The following is a 23826-nucleotide window of genomic DNA, read 5'->3' as shown; positions in this document are numbered from 1 at the left end:
ATGATATATTTATGAGTTAGCCAGAAGGATTCAAAATTAAAGGATATGAAATGAGTCTAATAGATCATTGTGTATACATATAGGAAAATAATAATAAATTAACATTATTATCATTATATGTTGATGATATTTTACTAGCTAGTAATTGTTTAGATATGATAAATAAAACAGAAGAATTCATGAAATCTAAATTTGACATGAAAGACATAGGTGAAGCCACTTATATTATTGGTATAAGAATTTCGAGAGATTGAAATTTAAAGATGTTATATTTAAATAAAAAAAGATATTTAGAAAAAGTACTTAAAAGATTTGGTATAGAAAATTGTAAATCCATAAGTATACTTGTTTGCAATGGTCATGCTTTAAATAAAAGTTTGTGCCCAAAAATGAGGATGAAATAAGCAAAATGCTTAATATTTCCTACACTCAAGTTGTGGGAAGCCTCATGAATGTAATGACAAGTACGAGACCAGACATTTGTCATGCAATAGGATTGGTAAGTAAATATCAATCCAATTTTGGTAAGGAACATTGGTAAGCAATAAAGCATATATTAAGGTATTTACAATGTACTAAAACTATGAAATTGTGCTTTGGGATTAGTGATCTAAAATAATCGGGTATAGTGATGTTAATTTTGGAAGTGATGTAGATAATAGAAAATCCTCAAGTAGATATATATTTCTATTTGGTGGAACAATATCTTCTTGGTTGGGTAAGAAATAGGGATGTATTACTAAGTCTACTATGGAAGCAGAATATATGGCTTGTAGTATTGTGGGGAGTAATGTGGTGTGGATGAATCGCTTTATTAAAAGCTTAAATTTGGGTACATCCACATAACCAATCAATGTGTTTTGTGATAATAAGTGTGTCCTCTCATTAATAACAAGTGAATCATAGAGTTTCAAAGGAAAACACATTAATGTACATTATCGCTATATTTTGGATATAGTGGAAAAATGTGAGGTTGAGGTTAATTTTATTTTCTCGACCAAAATGGTAGCAGATCTAATGACCAAGGGATTGTCTTTGGATAAATTCAAAGAACATGTGACTAAAATGGAGAGATACCTAGGTGAAGCATACTCACGATCAACATACAAAACTTAGGAAATTATGAGGAAGCCTGGATAAATAGAGTTATGGTGAATTTGTAACAACCCGGCCCAATAATTCTAAGGTCAGAATAATGATAATTTTTCTTGGCCTAACTTATATTTAATGAACCATATTGGATAAACCCACGAGCGATAAATTATTGGGATTGATTAGAGGTTTTAATTAGGCTCAATAACTAGGTTAAATCTCATTTATTATTTATTGAACGAGTTAGACTCATTTTAGAATTTAAAGATCGGCCATTAGAAATTTATTTCAATTTTAAATCACCACTGATTAAAGTCCCCTACACAGTCTCAATCATTGCCAATCCTACATTGAATGAACTACTAAATCATGTTTTTAAATTCAAAGTCTCTTCTTGAATGAATGCGATTGAGTCCAACTGGAACTCGAACTCATTGGCACCCTCTCCCGAATCTCTCTATAAGTATCTCTATTTCATGTGTTATTTGGAAAAAAAAAAAATCATAAACCTCCAAAAGTGCAGCACCGCACCTATCCCACATTCACCACGCCAATAACCGAGTGCCTTATTCCTCTCACAACATCCCTCACGTTGTCTCTCTCCTTCTAGTTCACATAATTGATTTTAGACTAGAAATATTAGATTAACACTGCAAGGTAAGTAGCTTGATCATAAATTAGGATTAGTACATGTAAGTTAGTTATATATATATTATTATTAAAGCTAATTCTTTCGAAGCTAGTATTTATATATCACGCATGTCAGGATATTTGCAAGCACGTCATTCATTATATTTCAGTCTGCATATTATAATTATGTATATATTATATGTCTCATATTGCATAAGACACGTAAATTTTTATAAGATCAAGTGTAAGATAAGTTAAGAGTAGATGGTTATTAGATGTATGATACCAATGCGATTTATGGCTGGACGTACAAGCCACGGATGTTAGCGTGCTCATCCCTAGTATGCTAGGACACTATTAGCAGCTCCTTTTGTGGCCGCGGGATGTGGAGTTGGTGCACAACTTTACGTATAGGGTTAAGTGTGTAGGCCAATATGATAAGTCAGATAAGTCAAAATAGGTCTTGCATGTCATAGCATATGTATGAATAGTCATGATTTTAAGTTCTCAGTATAAAATATTTTATAAAAAATCTTATGTTAAATATGTTTACGTTATGATACTGAGTCATCAACTCATTTCAGTTGTTTTATGTTTTTAAACCACCCTAGATCAAAATATTTATAAAGATAGAGCTGCAGCACATGACTTAATCCAAGAAGGTGTGACAGTGGCCTAAATCATATATAGAAATTTTAGACTATGATTTTTATGGCATAGATTTTGAAAGATTTTAATAAATGCTTCTGTGCACTCTCTTTTATGATTTTAGTATTTTTAATAAAGAATGATTGTATTATAAAGAATTTTTATACCTAGCGCCTCCTTTAAAATAAAATAAAATATTTTAAAGTCAACTTTAGTAGTAGCATTTCAACTTTCCCAAAAATTTTTAAAAGTGAGTTTATTCTTAAACCCAGAGAGTAGGGTGTTACAATTGGTATTAGAGACAGGTTCAAAAGATTTATAGGCTTTTCAAAATAAAAGAGAAGAAATTTTTTTGAAAAAAAAAAACAAATTACAAGGAAAAATGAATTTTGAAAATTGAAAGTGAAAAAAAAAAAAATCTAAGCCAAGGTCTCCCTCCTCAAGGCATATCCTGCTCTGCAGTAATTATTTTAACTTTTACCATTTATTGTGTTAATGAAAATTAAGAATGATAAATTTTGGATACATACACGTCAAAATGCATGCACATGCTATGTGAAAGGGTTTTAGCGCATAAGGCAAGGAAGTTTCTAAATATAAGGTTAGTAACCTTTGGTTTTAAGATTGATGACGCATCTTGTTCATGAAGAAATAGTCTTATATTTTGTAGAGTTTTATTTGAAGAAATTATGAATGAATTTAGTGAGTTTTGAACTGTTGACATAAATTTATGTATGGTATATGGTATTTCATGATGATAGGTGGTACTCTTATGTTCTATAGGTAACGTGATTTTATTGCCAAGTACGAGTTGTAAGATTTAGGACCTGAACTTTGGATGGTCTTAGGTTACAATTTATTGAGGTCATTATTTTAGCTGGAGAATTTTATTATTATTATTTCATGTGGAGAGTTTTATTTATGTAGAGATCATACTTTACTAGTGTCTGTGAAGTTAAGATAATTGAAGGGTGAATTTATCAATCTCATTGTCAAGGTTGATATTTGTTTAGGCTTTGATTGAATTTGGAGTGTATAATGGTTGACAAATAGTGTGCTAATATGTGTACCTAAAGAACTAGTGAGGCATCGGATCAAAATATGAGACAATCGGAATTTTTTGAATATTAGGTTCAATTAAATGATTGAGGATTAAAGAGACATGGAAAGCACATGGTGGATAAGTATGTAAGTTATTTGAGATCTAGCAAATTTCGAGATTGGAATTTCTACAAGGAGGGGAGTTTGTAATGACCCTACCCAATCGTTTTAGGGTCAGAATATTGATAATTTTTATTGGGCCTAAATTATATTTAATGGGTCATATTAAAGCCCATGAGCGATAAATTATTAAGGTTGATTAGCAGTTTTAATTAGGCTCAATAACTAAGTTAAATCTCAGTTATTATTTATTGAACTAGTTAGATTCATTTTAGAACTTAAAGATAAGCCATTAGAAATTTATTTCAATTTAAAATCATCATGATTGAAGTCCCCTATACAGTCTTAGTCACTGTCAGTCCTACATTAAATGAACTACTAGATCATATTTTTAAATTCAAACTCTCTTCAACTCAAACTCGAACTCGTCGGCATCCTATCCTAAATCTCTTTATAAATATTTCCATTGTATGTGTTATGTTGGAAAAAAAAAAAAAAACTCATAAACCTCCAAAAGTGCAATGGCCTAACCCAAAATACCTAGTCCAACATTGTGCGTGTCCCATATTCACCATGCCAATAGTCGATTGCCTTATTCCTCTCACAACATCCTCACATTTTCTCTCTCCTTCTAGTTTACGTGATCGATTTCATGCTAAAATATTGGATTAACGCTGCAAGATAAGTAGTTTGATCATAAATTTGATTAGTTCACATTAATTAGTTATATATATTATTATTAAAGTCGGTTGTTTGGAATCTAATTTTTATGTACCACGCATGTCATGATATTTGCAAGTATGTCATTTATCATATTTCATTCCATATATTATAGTTATGTATATATTATGCATCTCACATTGCATAAGGTACGTAAACTTTTATAAAATAAGTGTAAGATAAGTTTAGAGCAAATAATAATATGGTCATTAGATACATGATATTAATGCGATTTATAGGTAGACGTGCAAGCCACAAACGTAAGCATGGTCCACCATAGTATGCTAGAATATTATTAGCAGCACCCCTTACGGCTATGGGATGTGGGGCCAATGCACAACTTGAAACACAGGTTTAAGTGTGTAGGTCAAGATGATAAGTAAGATAAATAAGATAAGTCATGCATGTCATGGCATACATATGAACATTCATGATTTTAAGTTTTTAGCATGAAATAATTTATGAAAAAATTTATGTTAAGTATGTTTACATTATGATAGGTTTCTTACTGATTCATAGACTCATTTTAGTTGTTTTATGTTTTTAAAACACCCCAAATCAAAATATTTATGAATGTAGAGTTGCAGGATAGGACTTATTCGAGGGAGACATGACAATGGCCTAGATCATGTATAGAGATTTTAGGCTGTGAACTTTATGGCACCGATTTTAAGAAATTTTAATAAATGTTTCCGTGCACTCCTCTGTATTTTTAATAAAGAATGATTGTATTATAAAAAAATTCTTTATACCTGGCACTGCCTTTAGAATAAAAGAAAATATTTTCAAATCAACTTTAGTAGTAGCATTCCAATTTCTCCGAAAATTTCTAAAAGTGATTTTATTCTTAAACTTGGGGAGCGGGGTGTTACATATTTATCCAAATGAAAATTTTGAACATTTGTAAAGTCGCTGATAATATGATAAACAAAAATCTTAGGAATAGACTTAGGGTGAGTACTTGTTAAAATTTCACCACAGATTGATAAACCAAGTAATTGGTTGATCATTTGTACAGTCATTGATAAGGTGATTATGGAAAGTCTCAAGAATAGCCTTTAGAGGAAGCACTTAATGAAAATTCAATGCAAGTCAATGCATGTGTTAGTATTCAGGTAAAGTCATTAATTATTGATTATTGATTATTGATCCACTCAAAGAGAATTAATACCGTTCACTAAAATTTGTCAACGGGAGCACATATGATTCAGTCAAAAGGTTGTGTCATTATTAATGATTGTGTTTTTCCAACCATTGTCTCATGGTCTATAAATAGAAACCATTTGTGCAGAATTAACATATTTAAATTTTCCTTTGTCCATCACCAATTTATGGGACAAATGCTACCAATTGGGGACAACGAATTTCCTTGGCAATATATCTACTTGGTTTTCATTGTTCGATAAGCCACAAAAAATAAAATCAACATTCTTGATAATCCAACATATAAATTATTGAGTCTTGTCCAAATGAGGAGCAGGAACTATATATTTGCACTTCCATTTACTTTACATTTTCATTTCTTTGGCCGTCAGCCTTAATATTTGCAGCGCAGAATACAATTACTCTGCCATAGGCTACATGAACTCCCAATAATTTAACCGATAAATTGATAAGCTGGGCATTCCTAGCCCACCAAGTGAAACCGGTGGTTAGACAATTCCCATGTTGGCGGGACACATCAGGATGTAGCCTAATGGTCTAAAGGTTCTTCTATATGTTGTGAGAGTCTATTTGTTTGGGTTTTATAAACCGGCATGCTACCCAATCTGAGAATTTACTTTTGGGCCTCACATTTGTTCGTTCCCCTCCCATGTAGTTGAGCTATTCATTGGAAAAACTGAACGATGAACACTTAAATGACATTAGTCTTAGTAGGCAGTTCTAAAAGTGGGGTAAAATATTGTTTATAAAAGTAAGAATAGCATAGATGACTCTTAAATTCTTAGCATTTATATGTTTTCAGGAACTTCATTTGCATGGCAATTCTATTGGAGATGAAGAAGCACGTGCTTTGATGTCAAGTTTATCTTCAAATAAAGGTTTGAACTTGCTATTTCTACTGGTAATTGGTCATATATGTCGTGCTTCATTTTCTGCACTTCTTTTGCAATGCTTTTAATCATGATGTTCATATTTTCTCTTTAGGGAAGCTTACTCTTCTAGACATTAGCAACAATTCAATTAGTGCGAGAAGTGCATTTTATGTTGCCAAATATATAAAGAAGAGCAAGAGCTTGTTATGGTTGAACCTTTACATGAATGACATTGGTGATGAAGTACTGATATTTTTCAGTAGTTAACGATTTCTATTTTACAGTTTTATGAAGCTGCACGCTATAATTTGATAGACTTTTTCTAAGTTTAAGCAACAATCTAGTTCCACCATTAAGCTGTGTGATACCCCCATATGATAAGGATAACGGTAGGTAGTGTATGAAATTTCACATTGCTTAGAAATGAGAAGCTCTTGCTCTTTATAAGGTTCTAATGGGGTTATAATTGTATCATTGACTAGTTCTTTTAAAGTATCGGCCATGTGTTTTAGGCCTTCTATTGGGACATTACAAGCTGTACCTTTATGCCATGCTAAAACTATTACTACTACTTTCCCTTTGCCTATCTCAAAGAAATCTAAAAGGAAGTGATCATGTAAAGTGTTGTTGATGTGGTATCATATCGGTTTGTACCAGTGTGTTCTGGTCATCAAGAAGATGAAAAGGCACATAACAATATACATTATGTTTCCTTTTGTATATTCCTCCCTCTTCTTTGTAATTGAACAGAGCACCTAATTTTGATGGATTCTCATGTTGGAAAAAGAAAAAAAACTTAAATATATGTAATAAGCTGACCCAAATACTAACATTTGAACTTTGAATATTTATCAGGGAGGTGAAAAAATTGTAGATGCTTTAAAGCAAAACCGAACGACAACCATCGACCTGGTAAGCAGAGCACAAATCCTTCTTTGTTTCAATAGTTTATATAGAGGTCTTGAACAAATCTTTTCCAAGTGCTAAGGGGGGAAATAACATCCATGCCAAGGGATTCAGTGAGATTGCTAACGTTTTATAAGATAATTTGTCATTACATCGTAAGTCATCTCACCTCTTGCTCACTTTTCTTTTATCTGTCTTCCTCGCTTTTTATTTTTTTTATTTTTGTCACCTGTCAATTAAGTGATGTTGGATATCAAAGAACTTCCCAAAGATTGGTAATTTCGGGTGTGATGAGACTATTCTTTCTCTCCCTCATTTCAGTTGGAACTTAGTTATAATTCGTTAGACCAGATGGAGCAAAGGCTTTATCTGAAGTCCTTAAGCCTCATGGAAATGTAAACATCCTTAAGATCGGTTGGTGCTAGGTAATCATTGAGCTGGACTTGTGTTTAAAGAACCTTTAAACAATGCTTTTACATGATTAAAATGTCTTGCAGATAGGAGCAAAGGGTGGGGAGTTTGTTGTAGAAGCATTGAAATATAATACTACCATATCTTTTCTGGACTTGCACTCAAATGGACTTAAAGATGAACTTCGTTTCTTACCAATAAAAAGTTAAAATTGAGTTTGTTTCCGTAGATCAGAAGTATTAAAGCATTTTAGTAGGATCAAAGATGGGATCATAATGAGCACAAAGCGGCATCCAACTATTGTGGTAAGGTTTTATTATGTCATCCTAAAAAACAAGGTACTTCATCCTTGAAGTATCATAATGGGACATGTAAAGCCTTTCTTGCTTTGGGATTGCAAGGGATAACCTCCAATCCAAAATGATTGGAGCTAGGAATGGGGGTGATTGCACAACTAGCAATCCTAGTGTTAGACTTTTGCTAAGTATAATGAATAGAAGATAAGATTGGTTGTAGTTGAAATGATAATTTTGGATGAATTGCCATTTAGAGTTGTCGGAGGTCAAGGATTTAAAGAGTTTATAGCCACAATTGAGCCTAGATTTCCAATCTCTTCTCGCATTACTATTATGCGAGATTGTTTTTAGTTATATATATCAGAGAAGGACAAGTTAATAGAAATGTTTATCACATCTAGTTATAAGAGTTGCATCACTACTAATTTGTGGACATCGATTCAAAATCTTAACTATATGTGCATAACGGCTCATTTCATTTATAATGATATGATTAGAATTCGCATAAGAGAATAATAACTTTTATGAAAATTCTAATCATAAAGGGGCAACAATAGAAAGAGAGATTGAGTCATCTATTCTTCAATAGGATATAAAGAAAATATTTACCATCACCGTCAATACAAACTGCCATCAATTATTTGAGGAGAAGGGCCAAATTTAAAAATTGTATTGTATTAGATAATGAGTTTGTGCATATAAGATGTGCACATATTTTAAATCTCATTGTCAATGATAGGTTGAAAGAAGTTGATGAATTGGTTGTGAAGGTCCAAATTGCAGTTAAATATGGTGTAGCAACTTCTATAATGAACAAAATTGAGGTTGCATAAGTTGATCTTGAAATCCGTAAAGTGACATCATAGAAAACCTTTAAAAACTATACAAAGGCCTCAATGATTTCCCAATCATCAGATTTCAGGATATAAAGAAAATATTTACCATCAATAGGATATAAAGAAAATATTTACCATCACCGTCGATACAAACTGCCATCAATTATTTGAGGAGAAGATCCAAAGTTAAAAATTGTATTGTATTAGATAATGAGTTTGTGCATATAAGATGTGCACGTATTTTAAATCTCATTGTCGATGAAGGGTTGAAAGAAGTTGATGAAGTGGTTGTGAAGGTCCGAACTGCAGTTAAGTATGGTGTAGCAACTTCTTTAATGAACAAAATTGAGGTTGCATAAGTTGATCCTGAAATTCATAAAGTGACATCATAGAAAACCTTTAAAACCTGTACAAAGGCCTCAATGGTTTCCCAATCATCAGATTTTGCCCTCCACGCCCCCCCCCCCCCCTCCCCCAAAGAGATGTAGTACAAATTGACTGTCTTCATCTTGCATCACGTCAAATATTGCACGATACTTCAGAGTAGCAGTTAACATCAGATACATAGGGTTCCATCGGGTGGGAACATCAAGACAAAGTAGCCTGCCACCTAGTATATTTTGCTTGTCAGCACATAACTTGAATTTATCGAGTCTTGCATAGGAAGACTTCACGTACTTAACTACATTTCGGACATTCACAACCGAATCATCAACTTCTTTCAACTTTTCATTGATAATGAGATTTAAGGGGGAAAAAAAAAACTCATTATCTATTACAATACAATTTCTAACTTTTGCCCTTCTCCTAAAATAATCGATGGCAATTTGATTGGAAGATGCATTATCGATAATTATAGTAAATATTTTCTTTATATCCCATTAAAGAATAGATAACTCAATCTCTCCTCCTATTGTTGCCCCTTATGTGAAACCCCCAAATCCCCACGCACGGACACGGGGAAATCGAGACGTCCGGATGATGACAACACGGGTCACCACCCTATCGACGAGTACCAAGTGTGTGTAAAAGCAACAAATGTGCAAAAGAAAATACAGCGGATAACAAAAGTCATATAACTAAGTACCAGAATTTTTCTTAGTTTAATACAAAGCTGTTTAAAACATACATAATAAAGTATTACAAAACACAAATATTGTTTCAAACCAACTATAAAGCATAACTCCAATTCAAAACTCCGGCGGAGCCGCATCCTCGGACTCAGCCTCCTCCTCTTCCTTGATCTCTGTATCAAAATCTACGGTACCAAAAATGGTGCCGCAAGTAAGTAAGATCCAAACACCACTAGATAAAAACATATAAAACTCAAACAATATGCATGAAAGAAAAGCAAATGCGCATGACTCGTAAAACCATATATTTTCCACACACGCCAAAAATCCCATTTGGCCGCAAAAACATATTATTTTCCAAAACTCACCAAAAATCCCATTTGGCCCATATCCAACTCAAACCATCAACCAATTAATCCGTATGCGCCATGACCTCCCCTAGGGGTCATTTGCACACCCTGGCTCCTGTGCCACACTGCGGGTAACGACCACGCGTATGACACCTAAACGAGTGATGCCCAGTTCCGCGCCCCGCTCGTTTGTAGCCAAGCATCCTCTAGCCCTCGCTAGTGAAGGGCCACGGAGTCGATGCGTAGAGCGTTACCATCCCGCCCACTCCCGTTGTCGCCCAGTGACAACTCAGGGGACATCACTCAGTATATTACGCTCCCGAGTGAACAGAGGAGCTCCACCGAGATAATAACTCATTCCGGTTTGGGCTCGTGAGACACACGCACTCGAAAATCCATTTGCGCCAATAAAACAGGATTTTCTCAATTTAAATAAAAAGTACATGAATGCAATATGTAGCACGCCTCAAGGCACAAATAACCAATCAATCACAAAACAAGCAACTCCGTCCTCAATCCATCCGACCCCCGAACTCCTCGGACTTAGTCTGAAATCAATCAACCAACAGCAAATATTTATTGTAAGAGCAAAATATATTTAAATCTAGAAGTAGAGTTTGAAAAATACTTACAGCGCTATACGGTATTTTTTGAAAGCTTGCGACGTTGTAAATGACAGAAGAAAAGCAATGTAACAATGTAATTTACCTACTGTGGCCATGGGTAATAAATTACCCACTTTCAAACGGGGATAAATTAAGACACAAAATTGATAGAAAATGGTCTTGAGATATTTATGAAGATAAAGGAAACGAGTTTTGGCCGTGGGCGGTGGTGGAATTGGCAGTGGAAGCGGAAAAAGGCCAAATAGGAGTTAAGCTCGTGGGAGCTACTCCGGCAACGGATCGAGGACAGAATTGGGTGGGTTAGGTCGGTAAGAGGTAGGGGAAAAATCTGTGAAAAGATGGTGACCGGAGGTGGTGCGACGGTGCCGAAAACGGTGAAAAACCGTGTGGCTTAGAGGAGCTCATGGCGGCTAACGGTGGCTAGGATGGAGGTGAAAATTGGTGGGGATGTTCACCGGTGGAAGGGGAAGAAAGCTGGGTAGGTGGTGTAGGCCATGCCACCGGCGAGCAGCGGTTCTGGGCTGAGAAATCAACCGGCGACAGAGAGGAAAAATAGGGCTAGTGTCGTGACTTCCAGCCGTGTGTGGCGGCTAACAGCTAGTAGGATGGCTCTAAAAATTGGTGGGGATGATCTTTGGTGGGAGGGAAAAATTTTAGTGGGGGTGGTGCACTACAATGCGGCCTGACGGCGGCGCACTGGGCTGTCAAACAGGCGACGACGGGAAGGAGAAGGAGAAGAGGGCTGCGCGGGGAGAGAGAAAACAGGGAAGGATAGAAGAAGAAAAAGAAAGAAAGGAAAGAAAATAAGAAAAAGAAAAGGAAAAAGGAAAAAAAAGATAAAAGAAAAGAAATGAAGTCCAATCCTCATTTCGGAAACCAAAAATCGATCCGCCGAAAACGATTTTAAAAACCGTAAAACGACTAAATAAATTAAACACAACATCAAATAAATTAAAACCAATTAAAATACAATAATTTAAAATAAATAAATCAATATATTAATTAAATTAAAAACAACTCCTTCAGTGAAAATATACGTAAAAAGGGGTCATCACATCCTACCCCCTTAAAAACAAATTTCGTCCTCGAAATTTGCAAGATCTAACACCAGCTTGAAACAAGCCACATAATTTCACCTGTGACCAAGATTAAGAAATGTACCGTCATTACTCAAACAAATAGGGGTATTGCTCCCTCATGTCCGCTACTCGCTCCCAAGAGAAATCTTGAGCTAACAGATTTCCTCATGCCACCCTAACCAAATGTATCGTCTTGGACTTCAACTGTTGCTCTTTCCAATCCATAATCTGAGACAGAACAACCTCATAAGTAAGGTCCGGTTGCAACTGAATACTCTCTGGGTCGACAAAGTGTGACTCTTGTTGTCCAAAACTCTTCTTCAAGGATGACACATGGAAGGAATCATGGATATCCCCAAAATATTCTGGCAAAGCAACTCTATAAGCGACAGACCCTATATTCTCCAAAATCTAAAAAGGGCCGACATACCTCGAATCCAGTTTCCTCTTCTTTCCAAAACGCTTAACTCCGCTCATGGGAGAGACTTTGAGATAAACCCAATCACCTTCTTCAAAAGATAACTATCTCCTCCTGGTATCAGCGTAACTTTTCTGACGACTCTGAGCTGCCGTCATTTTATCCCTGATGATCCGAACTTGACTTTGCATCTCTTGAATTATTTCGAGCCCAATTATCTTACTCTCCCCGACTTCATCCCAGCACAAGGGCGATCTGCACTTCCTCCCATAAAGAGCTTCATAAGGAGCCATCTGAATGGTCGCATGGAAGCTATTATTATACACAAATTCTATGAGCGGCAAGTGATTTTCCCAACTCCCTTGAAATTCCATGACACATGCTCGCAACATGTCTTCAAGGGTTTGAATGGTGCGCTCTGACTGGCCGTCCATCTGTGGGTGATATGCAGTACTGAACTTCAACTTAGTACCCAATGCTGCCTGCAAACTCTTCCAAAACTGAGACGTGAACCTTGAGTCCCAATCTGACACAATACTCTTTGGTATACCGTGCAACTGCACTATCTCCTTTACATATAAGCGGGTCAACTTACCCAAGGAATCGGTGTTATTGACAGGTAAGAAATGAGCACTCTTCGTTAAACGGTCAACAATCACCCAAACAGAATTCTTCCCACTAGGAGTCCTCGGCAAGCACACTACAAAATCCATCGTGATGTCATCCCATTTCCACTCAGGAATAAGGAGGGGTTGGAGCATACCAATGGGTCTTTGATACTCGGCCTTGACTTGACGACATGTGTGGCATTTCTCAACATACAAGGTAATATCCTTCTTCATTCCATCCCACCAATAATTTTTCTTCAAGTCCCGGTACATCTTCGTACTGTTGGGATAAACTGAATAAGGGGCCGCATGAGCTTCTGCCATGATCTGCTCCTTGAATTCTAAATTTTTGGGGACCACCCTACGATCTAGGAACCGAAGGATTCCATCTTTATCCATACTATAATGCAACGGCCCTCGAGATTTTCTGACTCTTTTTCTGATATCCAACAGCTCAGGATCCTTCCTTTGAAGAGTCTTCAATTCCTCAAAATCAGCCACTCGAATATCAAGGATTGAAGATAATACCTCCACTTGCTGTGAACTTTCAATAAGGAGTCTTCTCATCCCGCAAAGCAAAGAATCCAATCCTGACGACTCAGCCTCATCTTCCAAGTGCGATTTTCAGCTCAAAGCATCAGCAACTATATTAGCCTTTTCCAGATGATACTTGATCTCGCATTGGTAGTCACTGTTTAGCTCTAGCCATCGCCTCTGCCTCATGTTCAAATTTTTCTGGGAAAACAAGTGCTTCAAGCTCTTGTGATCGGTGTATACTTCGCAAACTTCCTCATACAAAAAGTACCACCAGATCTTGAGAGCAAAAACAATCTCAGCCAATTCCAAATCATGCGTCAGATAATTCTTCTCATGGTCCTTTAACTGATGGGATGCATAAGCAACAACCCGTCCCTTCTGCATAAGGACACAACCCAATCCAAATTTAGACGCATAGCTGAAGACTACGAATGGCTTGTGCAGTTCTGGAAGCGCTAACACTGGTACAGTCGTCAACCTGTTCTTCAATTCCTGGAAGTTTCTCTCACACCTGTCTAACCAAACAAATTCTGTATTCTTCCGAGTCAAAGCTGTGAGAGGTCCGGATAGGCGAGCAAATCCCTCCACAAATCTTCAGTAATATCTAGCGAGTCCCAAGAAACTCCGAATCTCGCACACTGTCGTCAGACGCTGCCATGACAAAATGGCTTCCACCTTACTAGGATCAACAGCCACTCCATCTCGGGAAATCACATGCCTAAGAAATCTGACTTCCTCCAACCAGAATTCACACTTGCTGAGCTTGGCATACAACTGGTGTTCTCTCAATTTTCCAAGAACTAGACGAAGATGATAAACATACTCTTCAACATCTCGGGAATAAATCAGAATATCATCAATGAATACTACCACAAAGGAATCCAAATAAGGCCTAAATACCCGATTCATTAAATCCATGAAAGCAGCAGGGGCATTGGCTAACCCAAACGGCATCACCTTAAATTCATAATGCCCATATCTTGACCTGAAAGCAGTTTTGCGCACATCCTTGTCTCAGATCAATCTTTTAGAACACAACTGCTCCTTGAAGCTGATCAAATAAATCATCAATCCGTGGGAGAGGATATTTATTTTTTATGGTCACCTTATTTAATTCTTGATAATCAATGTACACACGGAGGGTTCCATCTTTTTTTTTTAACAAATAGCACTGGCGCACTCCACGGTGAAGTACTTGGTTGAATGAACCCCTTATCTACCAGTTTTTGCAACTGAGTCTTCAACTCTTTCAATTCAGACGGTGCCATGCTGTAAGGAGCTTTATGTACAGGAGCCGCTCCAGGTTCCAAGTCTATAACAAACTCCATTTCACGAACAGGGGGTAGCCCAGACAAGTCTTCTACAAACACATCCGGAAATTCCTCCACAACAGGAATATCTACCAAAGACTTCTTTTTAGACGGCGTAGACACCATCTGGACTAAGAAGGCATCCGCTCCCCATGCAATCTCTCTTCTTTCTTGAATTGCCGATATAATTACCGGCTTTTCCTTTAGCTTATTCCCCTCAAATTTCAGACAATCACCATCTAGAAGCTGAAAGCTAATTACCCGACTTCTGCAATTAATACTCATAGAATATCGGTATAGCCAATCCATCTCGAGGATGATATCAAAAACCAACAGCTTAAACACCACCAAATTAGCATCCAAGAACCTTCTATCAAAATTCAAAGGGCAGCTCAAAGCAACCTTGGAACACCATACCATTTCACCATTGGGTAGAGCCACTACCAATGACTTCGGCAAAGGCTCCGTGACCAATTACACATCCGAGCAAAACTGGAAGATACAAATGACTGTGAAGCACCCGAATCAAACAAAGTGCAAGCATAAAACTCATATAAACGGACTCTCCCTAAACCAAACACATTAACCCATGAAATCCAAAAATAAAGGAGAAACCAAAATACACCAAAAATCAAATCCAACATTAAATTAAATTAGATCCATACCTGTAATTACTCCAGCATCATGGGTCGCTGGTGCCTAGTCATCAACATCTCCAGGTGTGACAGCATAAACCCGGGCTTGCACTGTTTGCCATTGATTTGTTCTGCCACTGCGTCTACCTCCACAGCTTCCTTGGACTCTGACGGGGTACTCACGAGCAATATGTCCCACTTGGCCGCATCGGTAACACTGGGGTCCACTTCTCAGCCGACACTCGCCCTCATGAGCTCTATTACAAATTTTGCAAATTGGCACCCGTCCTCCCATACGTACACCTGAAGTCGCTTGAGGTCGAGTTCCAGTCTGCTGAACAAATTTCTAAGGCGAACCCGAACTACTTCCTTCACCAGAAAAACTCCGATGTCCTGGAGGGGAGCCCATACTCAAGTTATGCTCTCGCTCCACAAGAGTGGCCACATCCACTAAATCCTAAAAAGTGGATATCCGGTGACTGACCACCATACGGCGTATATCAGGACGTAGACCCTCCTGGAAACGCTCGGCTCACATTTCCTCTGTGGCAATGAGGTGGGGAGCAAATCGCCCAAGTTCTATAAATCTTCGGGCGTACTGTTCCACGATCATGCTCCCTTGGACTAAGCTTGAGAACTCTCTTGCTTTTTGCCGCTTCATGGAAGCAGGAAAGAAGCGATCATTAAACTCTTTCTTGAAGCGCTGCCAGGTCACAGCAGCAAAAGACCCCAATTCTGATTCCAGCATTACTCTCTTGGTATCCCACCACTCAGAAGCGGTGCCTTGCAACAAATAGCTGGCGTAGAGTGCTTGTTGCGCCTCAATGCAATCAAACACCTCAAAAGTTCTCTCTAAGTCTCTGACCCACTTTCCAGCTTGAATTGGATCCTCCTCCCCGGTGAAGTGTGGAGTTCTATGTGCCAGAAAGCACTCATAGGTGCATCCAGCTTGCACCATGCCACTAGGCCCTCCTAGGTATAGCCAAGGCCCTCCCTGATGTGGCTAAGGACCTCCTTGTCATGGCCAAAGCCCTCCTTGTTGCGGCCAAGGCCCTTGTTGTTGTGGCCAAGGCCCTCCTTGTTGGGGCCTAAAATTTTGCTGCATGAACTCCGTCATCTGCCGTATTGCTTGGGCTATGGAATCATCTCTCGATGTATCGTCCCGTGGCTCCTGAGTAGATTTTCTTGGTCTCACCATTTTCTTGCCATAACACAACCTTTGACCCCCTTTAAGAAAAATAAATAAAACTAACAACATAAAACTAAAAACTAAAACCAAACCACATAATAAGAAACGAAAGAAACCATTATGCAATAACATAACTAATTAAATAAAACAAGCAAACAAACTCAAATAAATAAAACAAATAAAACATGTCAAATAGCAACTTTACTTAAAATAAATTTTAAAACACAACTTTAAAAACATTATGATACTACCTACGGGACATATGGTTTTACCCAGAGCCAAACCGCTCTGATACCACCTGTGATGCCCCCAAATCCCCACGCAAGGACACGGGAAAATCAAGACGTCCAGATGATGACAACACAGGTCACCACCCTATCGACGAGTGTCAAGTATGTGTAAAAGCAACAAATGTGCAAAAGAAAATGCAGCGGATAACGAAAGTCATATAACTAAGTACCAGATTTTTTCTTAGTTTAATACAAAGTTGTTTAAAACATACATAATAAAATATTACAAAACACAAATATTGTTTCAAACCAACTATAAAGCATAACTCCAACTCAGAACTCCGGCGGAGCCGCATCCTCGGGCTCAGCCTCCTCCTCTTCCTCGATCTCTGCATCAAAATCTACAGTACCAAAAATGGTGCCGCAGGTAAGTAAGATCCAAATACCACTAGATAAAAACATATAAAACTCAAACAATATGCATGAAAGAAAAGTCAATGCGCATGACTCGTAAAACCATATATTTTCCACACACGCCAAAAATCTCATTTGGCCCCAAAAACATATTATTTTCCAATACTCACCAAAAGTCCTATTTGGCCCATATCCAACTCAAACCATTAACCAATTAATCCGTATGCACCATGACCTCCCTTAGGGGTCATCTGCACACCCTGGCTCCTGTGTCACACCGTAAGTAACGACCACGCGTATGACACCTAAATGAGCGATGTCCAGTTCCACGCCCCGCACGTTCGTAGCCAAGTATCCTCTAGTCCTCGCCAGCGAATGGCCATGGAGTCGATGCGTAGAGCGTTACCATCCTGCCCACTCCCGTTGTTGTCCAGTGACAACTCAGGGGACATCACTCAGTATATTACGCTCCTGAGTGAACAAAGGAGCTCCACTGAAATAATAACCCATCTCGGCTTGGGCTCGTAAGATACGCCCACCCGAAAATCTATTTACGCCAATAAAACAGAATTTTCTCAATTTAAATAAAAATCATATGAATGCAATATGTAAAGCACGCCTCAAGGCAAAAATAACCAACCAATCACAAAACAACCAAAACAAGCAACTCCGTCCTCAATCCATCCGACCCCCGAACTCCTCAGACTCAGTCCGGAATCAACCAACCAATAGTAAATATTTATTGTAAGAGAAAAATATATTTAAATCTAAAATTAGAGTTTGAAAAATACTTACAGTGCTATACAGTATTTTTTGAAAGCTCGCGACGTTGCAAACGGCAAAGGAAAAGCAATGTAACAGTGTAATTTACACTGTGGCAGTGGGTAATAAATTACTCACTTTCGAACGGGGACAAACTAAGATAGGAAATTGATAGGGAATGGTCTTGAGATGTTTATGAAGCTAAAGGAAACGAGCTTTGGCTGTGGGTGGTGGTGGAAACGGAAAAAGGCCAAATTGGAGTTGAGCTTGTGGGAACTGCTCCGACAACCTATCGAGGTCGAAATTGGGTGGGTTAGGTAGGCAAGAGGTATGGGAAGAAGCTGTGAAAATATGGTGGCCGGAGGTGGTGCGACGACGCCGAAAACAGTGAAAAATAGAGTGGCTTGGAGGAGCTCGTGGCGGCTAACGGTGGCTCGGATGGAGGTGAAACTTGGTGGGGATGTTCACCGGTGGAAGGGGAAGAAAAATGGGTGGGTGGTGTAGGCGACACTGCCAGCGAGCAGCAGTTATGAACTGAGAAAGCAACCGGCGAGAGAGAGGAAAAATAGGGCTGGTGCGGTGACTTCCAGCAGTGCGTGGCGGCTAACGGCTGGTCGGATTGCCCTGAAAATTGGTGGGGTTGATCTCTGGTGGGAGGGAAAATTTTTGGTGGGGGTGGTGCACTACACAGCGGCCGGATGGCGGCGCACTGGGCTGTCAAACAGGCGGCGACGGGAAGGTGAAGGAGAAGAGGGTTGCGCGGGGAGAGAGAAAACGGGGAAGAAAAGAAGAAGAAAAAGAAAGAAAGGAAAGAAAAAAAAGAAAAAGAAAAGGAAATAGGGAAAAAGAAAAAGAGAAAAGAAATGAAATGAGGTCCAATCCTCACTCCGGAAACCAAAAACCGATCCGCCGAAAACGATTTTAAAAACCGTAAAATGACTAAATAAATTAAACACAACATCAAATAAATTAAAACCAATTAAAATACAATAATTTAAAATAAATAAACCAATATATTAATTAAATTAAAAATAACTCATTCAGTGAAAATACACATAAAAACGGGTCATCACACCTTATAATAAAAAACTTTCATAAAATTTATTATTCCCTTATGCGAGTTTCAATAATTATCAATGAAATGAGTCGTTATGCACATATAGTTAAGATTTTGAATCAATGCTTATAAATCAGTAGTGATATAAATCTTATAACTATATATGATAAACATTTCCTTTGACTTGTCCTTCTCTGACATAAACATAAAGAGTTATGCACATATAGTTAAGATTTTGAATCAATGTTTATAAATCAGTGGTGATGTAAATCTTATAACTATATATGATAAACATTTCCTTTGACTTGTCCTTCTCTGACATTTATAATTTCAAACAATCTCGCATAATAGTAATGCGAGAAGAGATTGGAAATCTGTACTCAATTCCATAAACTCTTTAAACCTTTGACCTTTGACAACCCTAAATGACATCTCATCTAAAATTATCATTTTAACTATAACCCATCTTATCTTCTGTTCATTATACTTCACAATTTCAACACTAGGACTGTTAGTTGTGCTATCACTCCCCTTCCTAGCTTCAGTCGTTTTGGATGGGAGGTTATCCCTTCCAATCCCAATAGCAAGAAAGGTTTTACATGTCCCATAATGGTACTTCAGTACCTTGTTTTTTAGAATAACATAATAAAACCTTACCACAATAGTTGCAAGTCACTTTGTGCTCATTATGATCCTCGTCTTTGATCCTACTAAAATGCTTCCATAATTCTTATCTACTCCAAAATGTGATAGGAGGGTGACCACTAGGACTAGCTGTAGGTAGAGGGCTATCCAAACTTGGAGGTATAGAGCTATCCAAATGCATCACATTGGAGATTGATGTAGACCCCGATGAAGGTATAGTAGAACTGGGTTCCATCATAATAAACTGCAGTGAGAGATAAGACACTAAACTATTATACAACTATAAGGGAACATGAACAGAATTTTAGCAAGCTACAACTATGATTATGAATGCAAAACTCATAATTATGAATTGAAGTAGAAAGCAGGAGAGCATAACCGAGAACGAGTTATGAATAATAGTCTCCCAACCAAACATAAGTTAAAAAATAAATAAATAAAGGCAAAGAAACCTCCGGTTGTAGCAATTTATTCAAGAAATGCCATCACTGAAACTCGGAGAAAAAAAAAGAAGCCCAAAATCACCAAGCAAGTTTTCAAGCACCCTTATTCTGCTTGTCAACCACCTTTTTCCAGGAGTCTCGGTACCTATATACCAGAAAATAAACTTCCAAACAGGAATGCTACTGAGAATGAGTTTGATATAAATCTTATTTTTTTAATCTTATCTCTGACACTTACGATAAATTTTAACATCCTTTATGCATCAGTGTTTAGAACTTAAATGCAATTCTAAGGGCTTTAATATTTCTATGGATATCTCATCCTTTATTCACCATTACTATGATTATCAAAAAATGATCTTGCTTTTTTCTTCTTTTTTCAGTTGTCTGCAATTGGCTTAAGGAAGAGCGAACATCAGTACCTTCCCTTGTATAGTGGATAGACTCTATAGAATAGACTTTAATAGACCATACATCTTTTGTTAAAGTAACCTTTCGGTGGAAAAGCATCTCTTCAATAACACATGCAATAACAGTCACCATGGTTCACGAGAAGACACCATGTTCAAAAATCATTCAGAATTCTCTCTTCCTCTTTACTAAGGAAAACGAACGACTCTTTTTTTTTTTTTTTTGATATCAAACCGATTCAATATTAATCATGAAGGAGGAATACATGGAGGTAAATCCTCCAGAGTAATGCTCTCCTTAGAGAGGTTCAAGGCATCCCTGGCTAGATTATGTGCCACCCGATTACAAGCTCTAGGAATAAAACAAATGGACCAACTATTGAACTCTGTGAGTATGTTCTTAATATCACGTATTATCATGCCTGCAGTATTCCACGTATCCTTGCTTTCTTGTATTTCCTTTACCACCAACTGTGCATCTCCCTCCAGGATGATATGGTCAAGACTAAGCTGTCTACACAGATTAATTGCCCTGAGGACTGCCATAGACTCTGCCAACTGAGCGTCAGGGAAGGAGTCTCGCTGAGATCGCAGGCTTGCGAGGATTTTCCCAGCCGAGCTCGAATCACCACTCCAATTCCAATTCTGCACCTGATTCTATCCACCGCTGCGTCCCAGTTAACTTTGTGGTAGTTTGGAGGAGGAGCTGACCATTGGACTTCAGGCTAAGTTTGCCTTGTTGGTTCGCCCGATCGTCCTCGGTTTGCTTCTTGAAAATCAATTACTGCTTGTTGTGCCAGCATGACAACCTCTGTTGGGGACGCAAACTTGTGCTCAAAAATCATTTTATTCCTTCTCCTCCAGATTTGATATATCGTGGCTGCCACCTCCTGCATCGTTTCCTCGTCCAATGCATTGAACATTAGGAATAGAAGCTCAGGGAAAGGGGTCTCCACCGTCTGAAATTTTTGCAATTTCCGTGAGCTACTCCCCCATATAACCTGAGCTGATCTGCATGACCACAAAGCGTGATTAACTGTTTCTTCCTCAGTCAAGCAAACAGGGCAGTAAGGCGCATCCACTACTTTCCTTTTGAAGAGGTTGAGCGTTGTTGGTAGAGACTCTAGGCTAGCCCTCCATAGTAGCATTTTGTACGCGTTGGGGGCCCTTATCTTCCAGATGCTCGCCCATAATGTCCAGTTCTGTGTTGTTGCCGAAGTTTGTCCCCGTACCATGTCAACCATCTCATTCATCAGGTGGTAGGCACTCCTTACCGAGAACTCACCATTTCTGGTACATCTCCACACCATTTTGTCAGGGACGTTAGTCATACTTAGGGGAGTTCTACATATTAAATTAGCTTCCTCCTCCTCGAATACCGCACGTACTAAGGTTGTATTCCAAGTACTGCTGTTCCTATCAATAAGGCAACTGACCCGAGCATTTTCTTCCAGCCCCATCCTTGAAGATTGGACTTTGAAAGAGGTAGGTTTTTGAATCCACTTATCATGCCAAATCCTCACCTTCTCCCCGTTTCCTATGTTCCAAAACACCCCTTCCTGTAAGAGCGGCCTGGCTGACAAGAAGTTGCGCCACAAGTATGATGGATTACTACCGAGCTTCCCTTGTAGAAAACTGGTTCTGTGGAAGTATTTATTTGAGTACTCGAGCTGCTAGGCTGTTTGGTTGTTGCAAGACTCTCCATCCCTGTTTCGCTAATAACGCAGTATTAAAGTGTTCAAAGTCCCTATATCCTAGACCACCTTCCTTCTTTGCTTTTCCTAGCTGTTTCCATGGTAACCAGTGTATCTTTGATTTGTCGCCTTGAGAGCCCCACCAGAACTGTTGCATGATATGGTTAATAGCATTTAGGATGGTCTTAGGCAATCTGAAAATGCTCATACAGTAGGTAGGGATCGCTTGGACTATGGACTTGAGCAGCACCTCTTTTCCAGCTTGTGACAAGAACTTTACTGTCCAGTTTTGTACCCTTAAACGTATACTCTCCAGGATCGGTCAAAAAGCAGTAGTTTTGTGCCTACGGCCAACATATGATGGGAGGCCCAAATACTTCTCGTAACTTCTAGCCTCTCGCATGCCCACGGACTAGAGGATAGCTTCCTTCACTTCACCCTCTGTATTGCTACTAAAAACCAATGACGTCTTATCAAGGTTCAACCTTTGTCCTGAAGCAGATTCGTACACTTTGAGGAGTCTCAACAGTCTACTGCATTCGAGCACATTTGCCCTGCAAAACAATAAACTATCGTTGGCGAAGAAAAGGTGGTTAATTAGGAGTGTACCCCATGCAAAAGGGAACCCTGAGATGAGTCCCCTTCCCTCGGCATTGTCGAGAATACTTCCCAACACTTCAGTGCAAAGAAGAAACAGGTAAGGGGAAATAGGATCCCCTTGCCTTAATCCCCTAGTTGGGTTGAAAGCATGCTGAGGACTTCCGTTCGACAAAATGGAGTATTTTACTGTGGAGAGACACTACATGATTAACTCAATCCAATTCTTTTTAAAGCTCATTCTGGTCAGAACCTCTTCTAAGAATTCCCATTCGATCCTGTCGTACGCCTTACTCATGTCCAGCTTTAACGCCATATAGCCTTCCTTTTTCCCCCTCATTCGGTGTTTCATTGAGTGCATGGCTTCGTATGCGACGATGATATTATCCGAGATCAAACGACCTGGAACAAAGGCACTTTGAGACGGGCTGATAATTTCTGGAAGGATCAGTTTGAGTCTGTTGGCTAGGACTTTCGAGATCACCTTGTAAATGACGTTGCAAAGGCTGATGGGGCGGTATTCGGTTACCAACTTGGGATTCCTCTTCTTTAAGCCCTACTCTGCTATTTAATACCTCCTGTACAGCAGCAATGATATCTCGACCAACAACTTCCCAGTTAGCTTGGTAGAAGCCCGCTGAGAAGCCGTCTGGGCCAGGTGACTTCAAGGGATTTATTTCAAAAACTGCTGACTTAATCTCCTCGACAGTGAAGGGCTTTCCTAGAGTGCAATTCATATCCTCTGTGATAATGGGTACTAAGTTCTCCAAGGCTTCGTCTACGTTTCTGGGTTTGGAGGTGCTAAAAAGATCCTCAAAGTAAGCTTGGAAGAGCCTACTGATTTCTCCCATTTCCTTCACTTCGTTGCCCCTCTCGTCTGAGATACTTCTAATGGTGTTGGCTTGCTTCCTCTGATTGGCACATTGATGAAAGTACCTGGAATTTCTATCCCCATCTCGAAGCCATAGTTGTTTTGCCCGCTGTCTCCATTTGGTTTCCTCGTCCTCAACTAT

The 23826-nt window shown here is 38.5% G+C and overlaps 1 protein-coding gene across 1 annotated transcript; it reads right to left on the bottom strand.

Moving 5' to 3' along the window:
• Positions 1-21247: 21247 nt before the first annotated feature.
• LOC122312704 lies at positions 21248-21982 on the bottom strand. Its single transcript, XM_043127368.1, has one exon. It carries the CDS (start codon positions 21980-21982, stop codon positions 21248-21250), a length of 735 nt encoding a protein of 244 aa, XP_042983302.1.
• Between the last annotated feature and the right edge of the window lie 1844 nt (positions 21983-23826).

Source organism: Carya illinoinensis, chromosome 6 (assembly GCF_018687715.1).
Source record: "Carya illinoinensis cultivar Pawnee chromosome 6, C.illinoinensisPawnee_v1, whole genome shotgun sequence".
Taxonomy (NCBI): Eukaryota; Viridiplantae; Streptophyta; class Magnoliopsida; order Fagales; family Juglandaceae; genus Carya; species Carya illinoinensis.
This window is presented reverse-complemented; position numbering and strand designations above follow the sequence as displayed.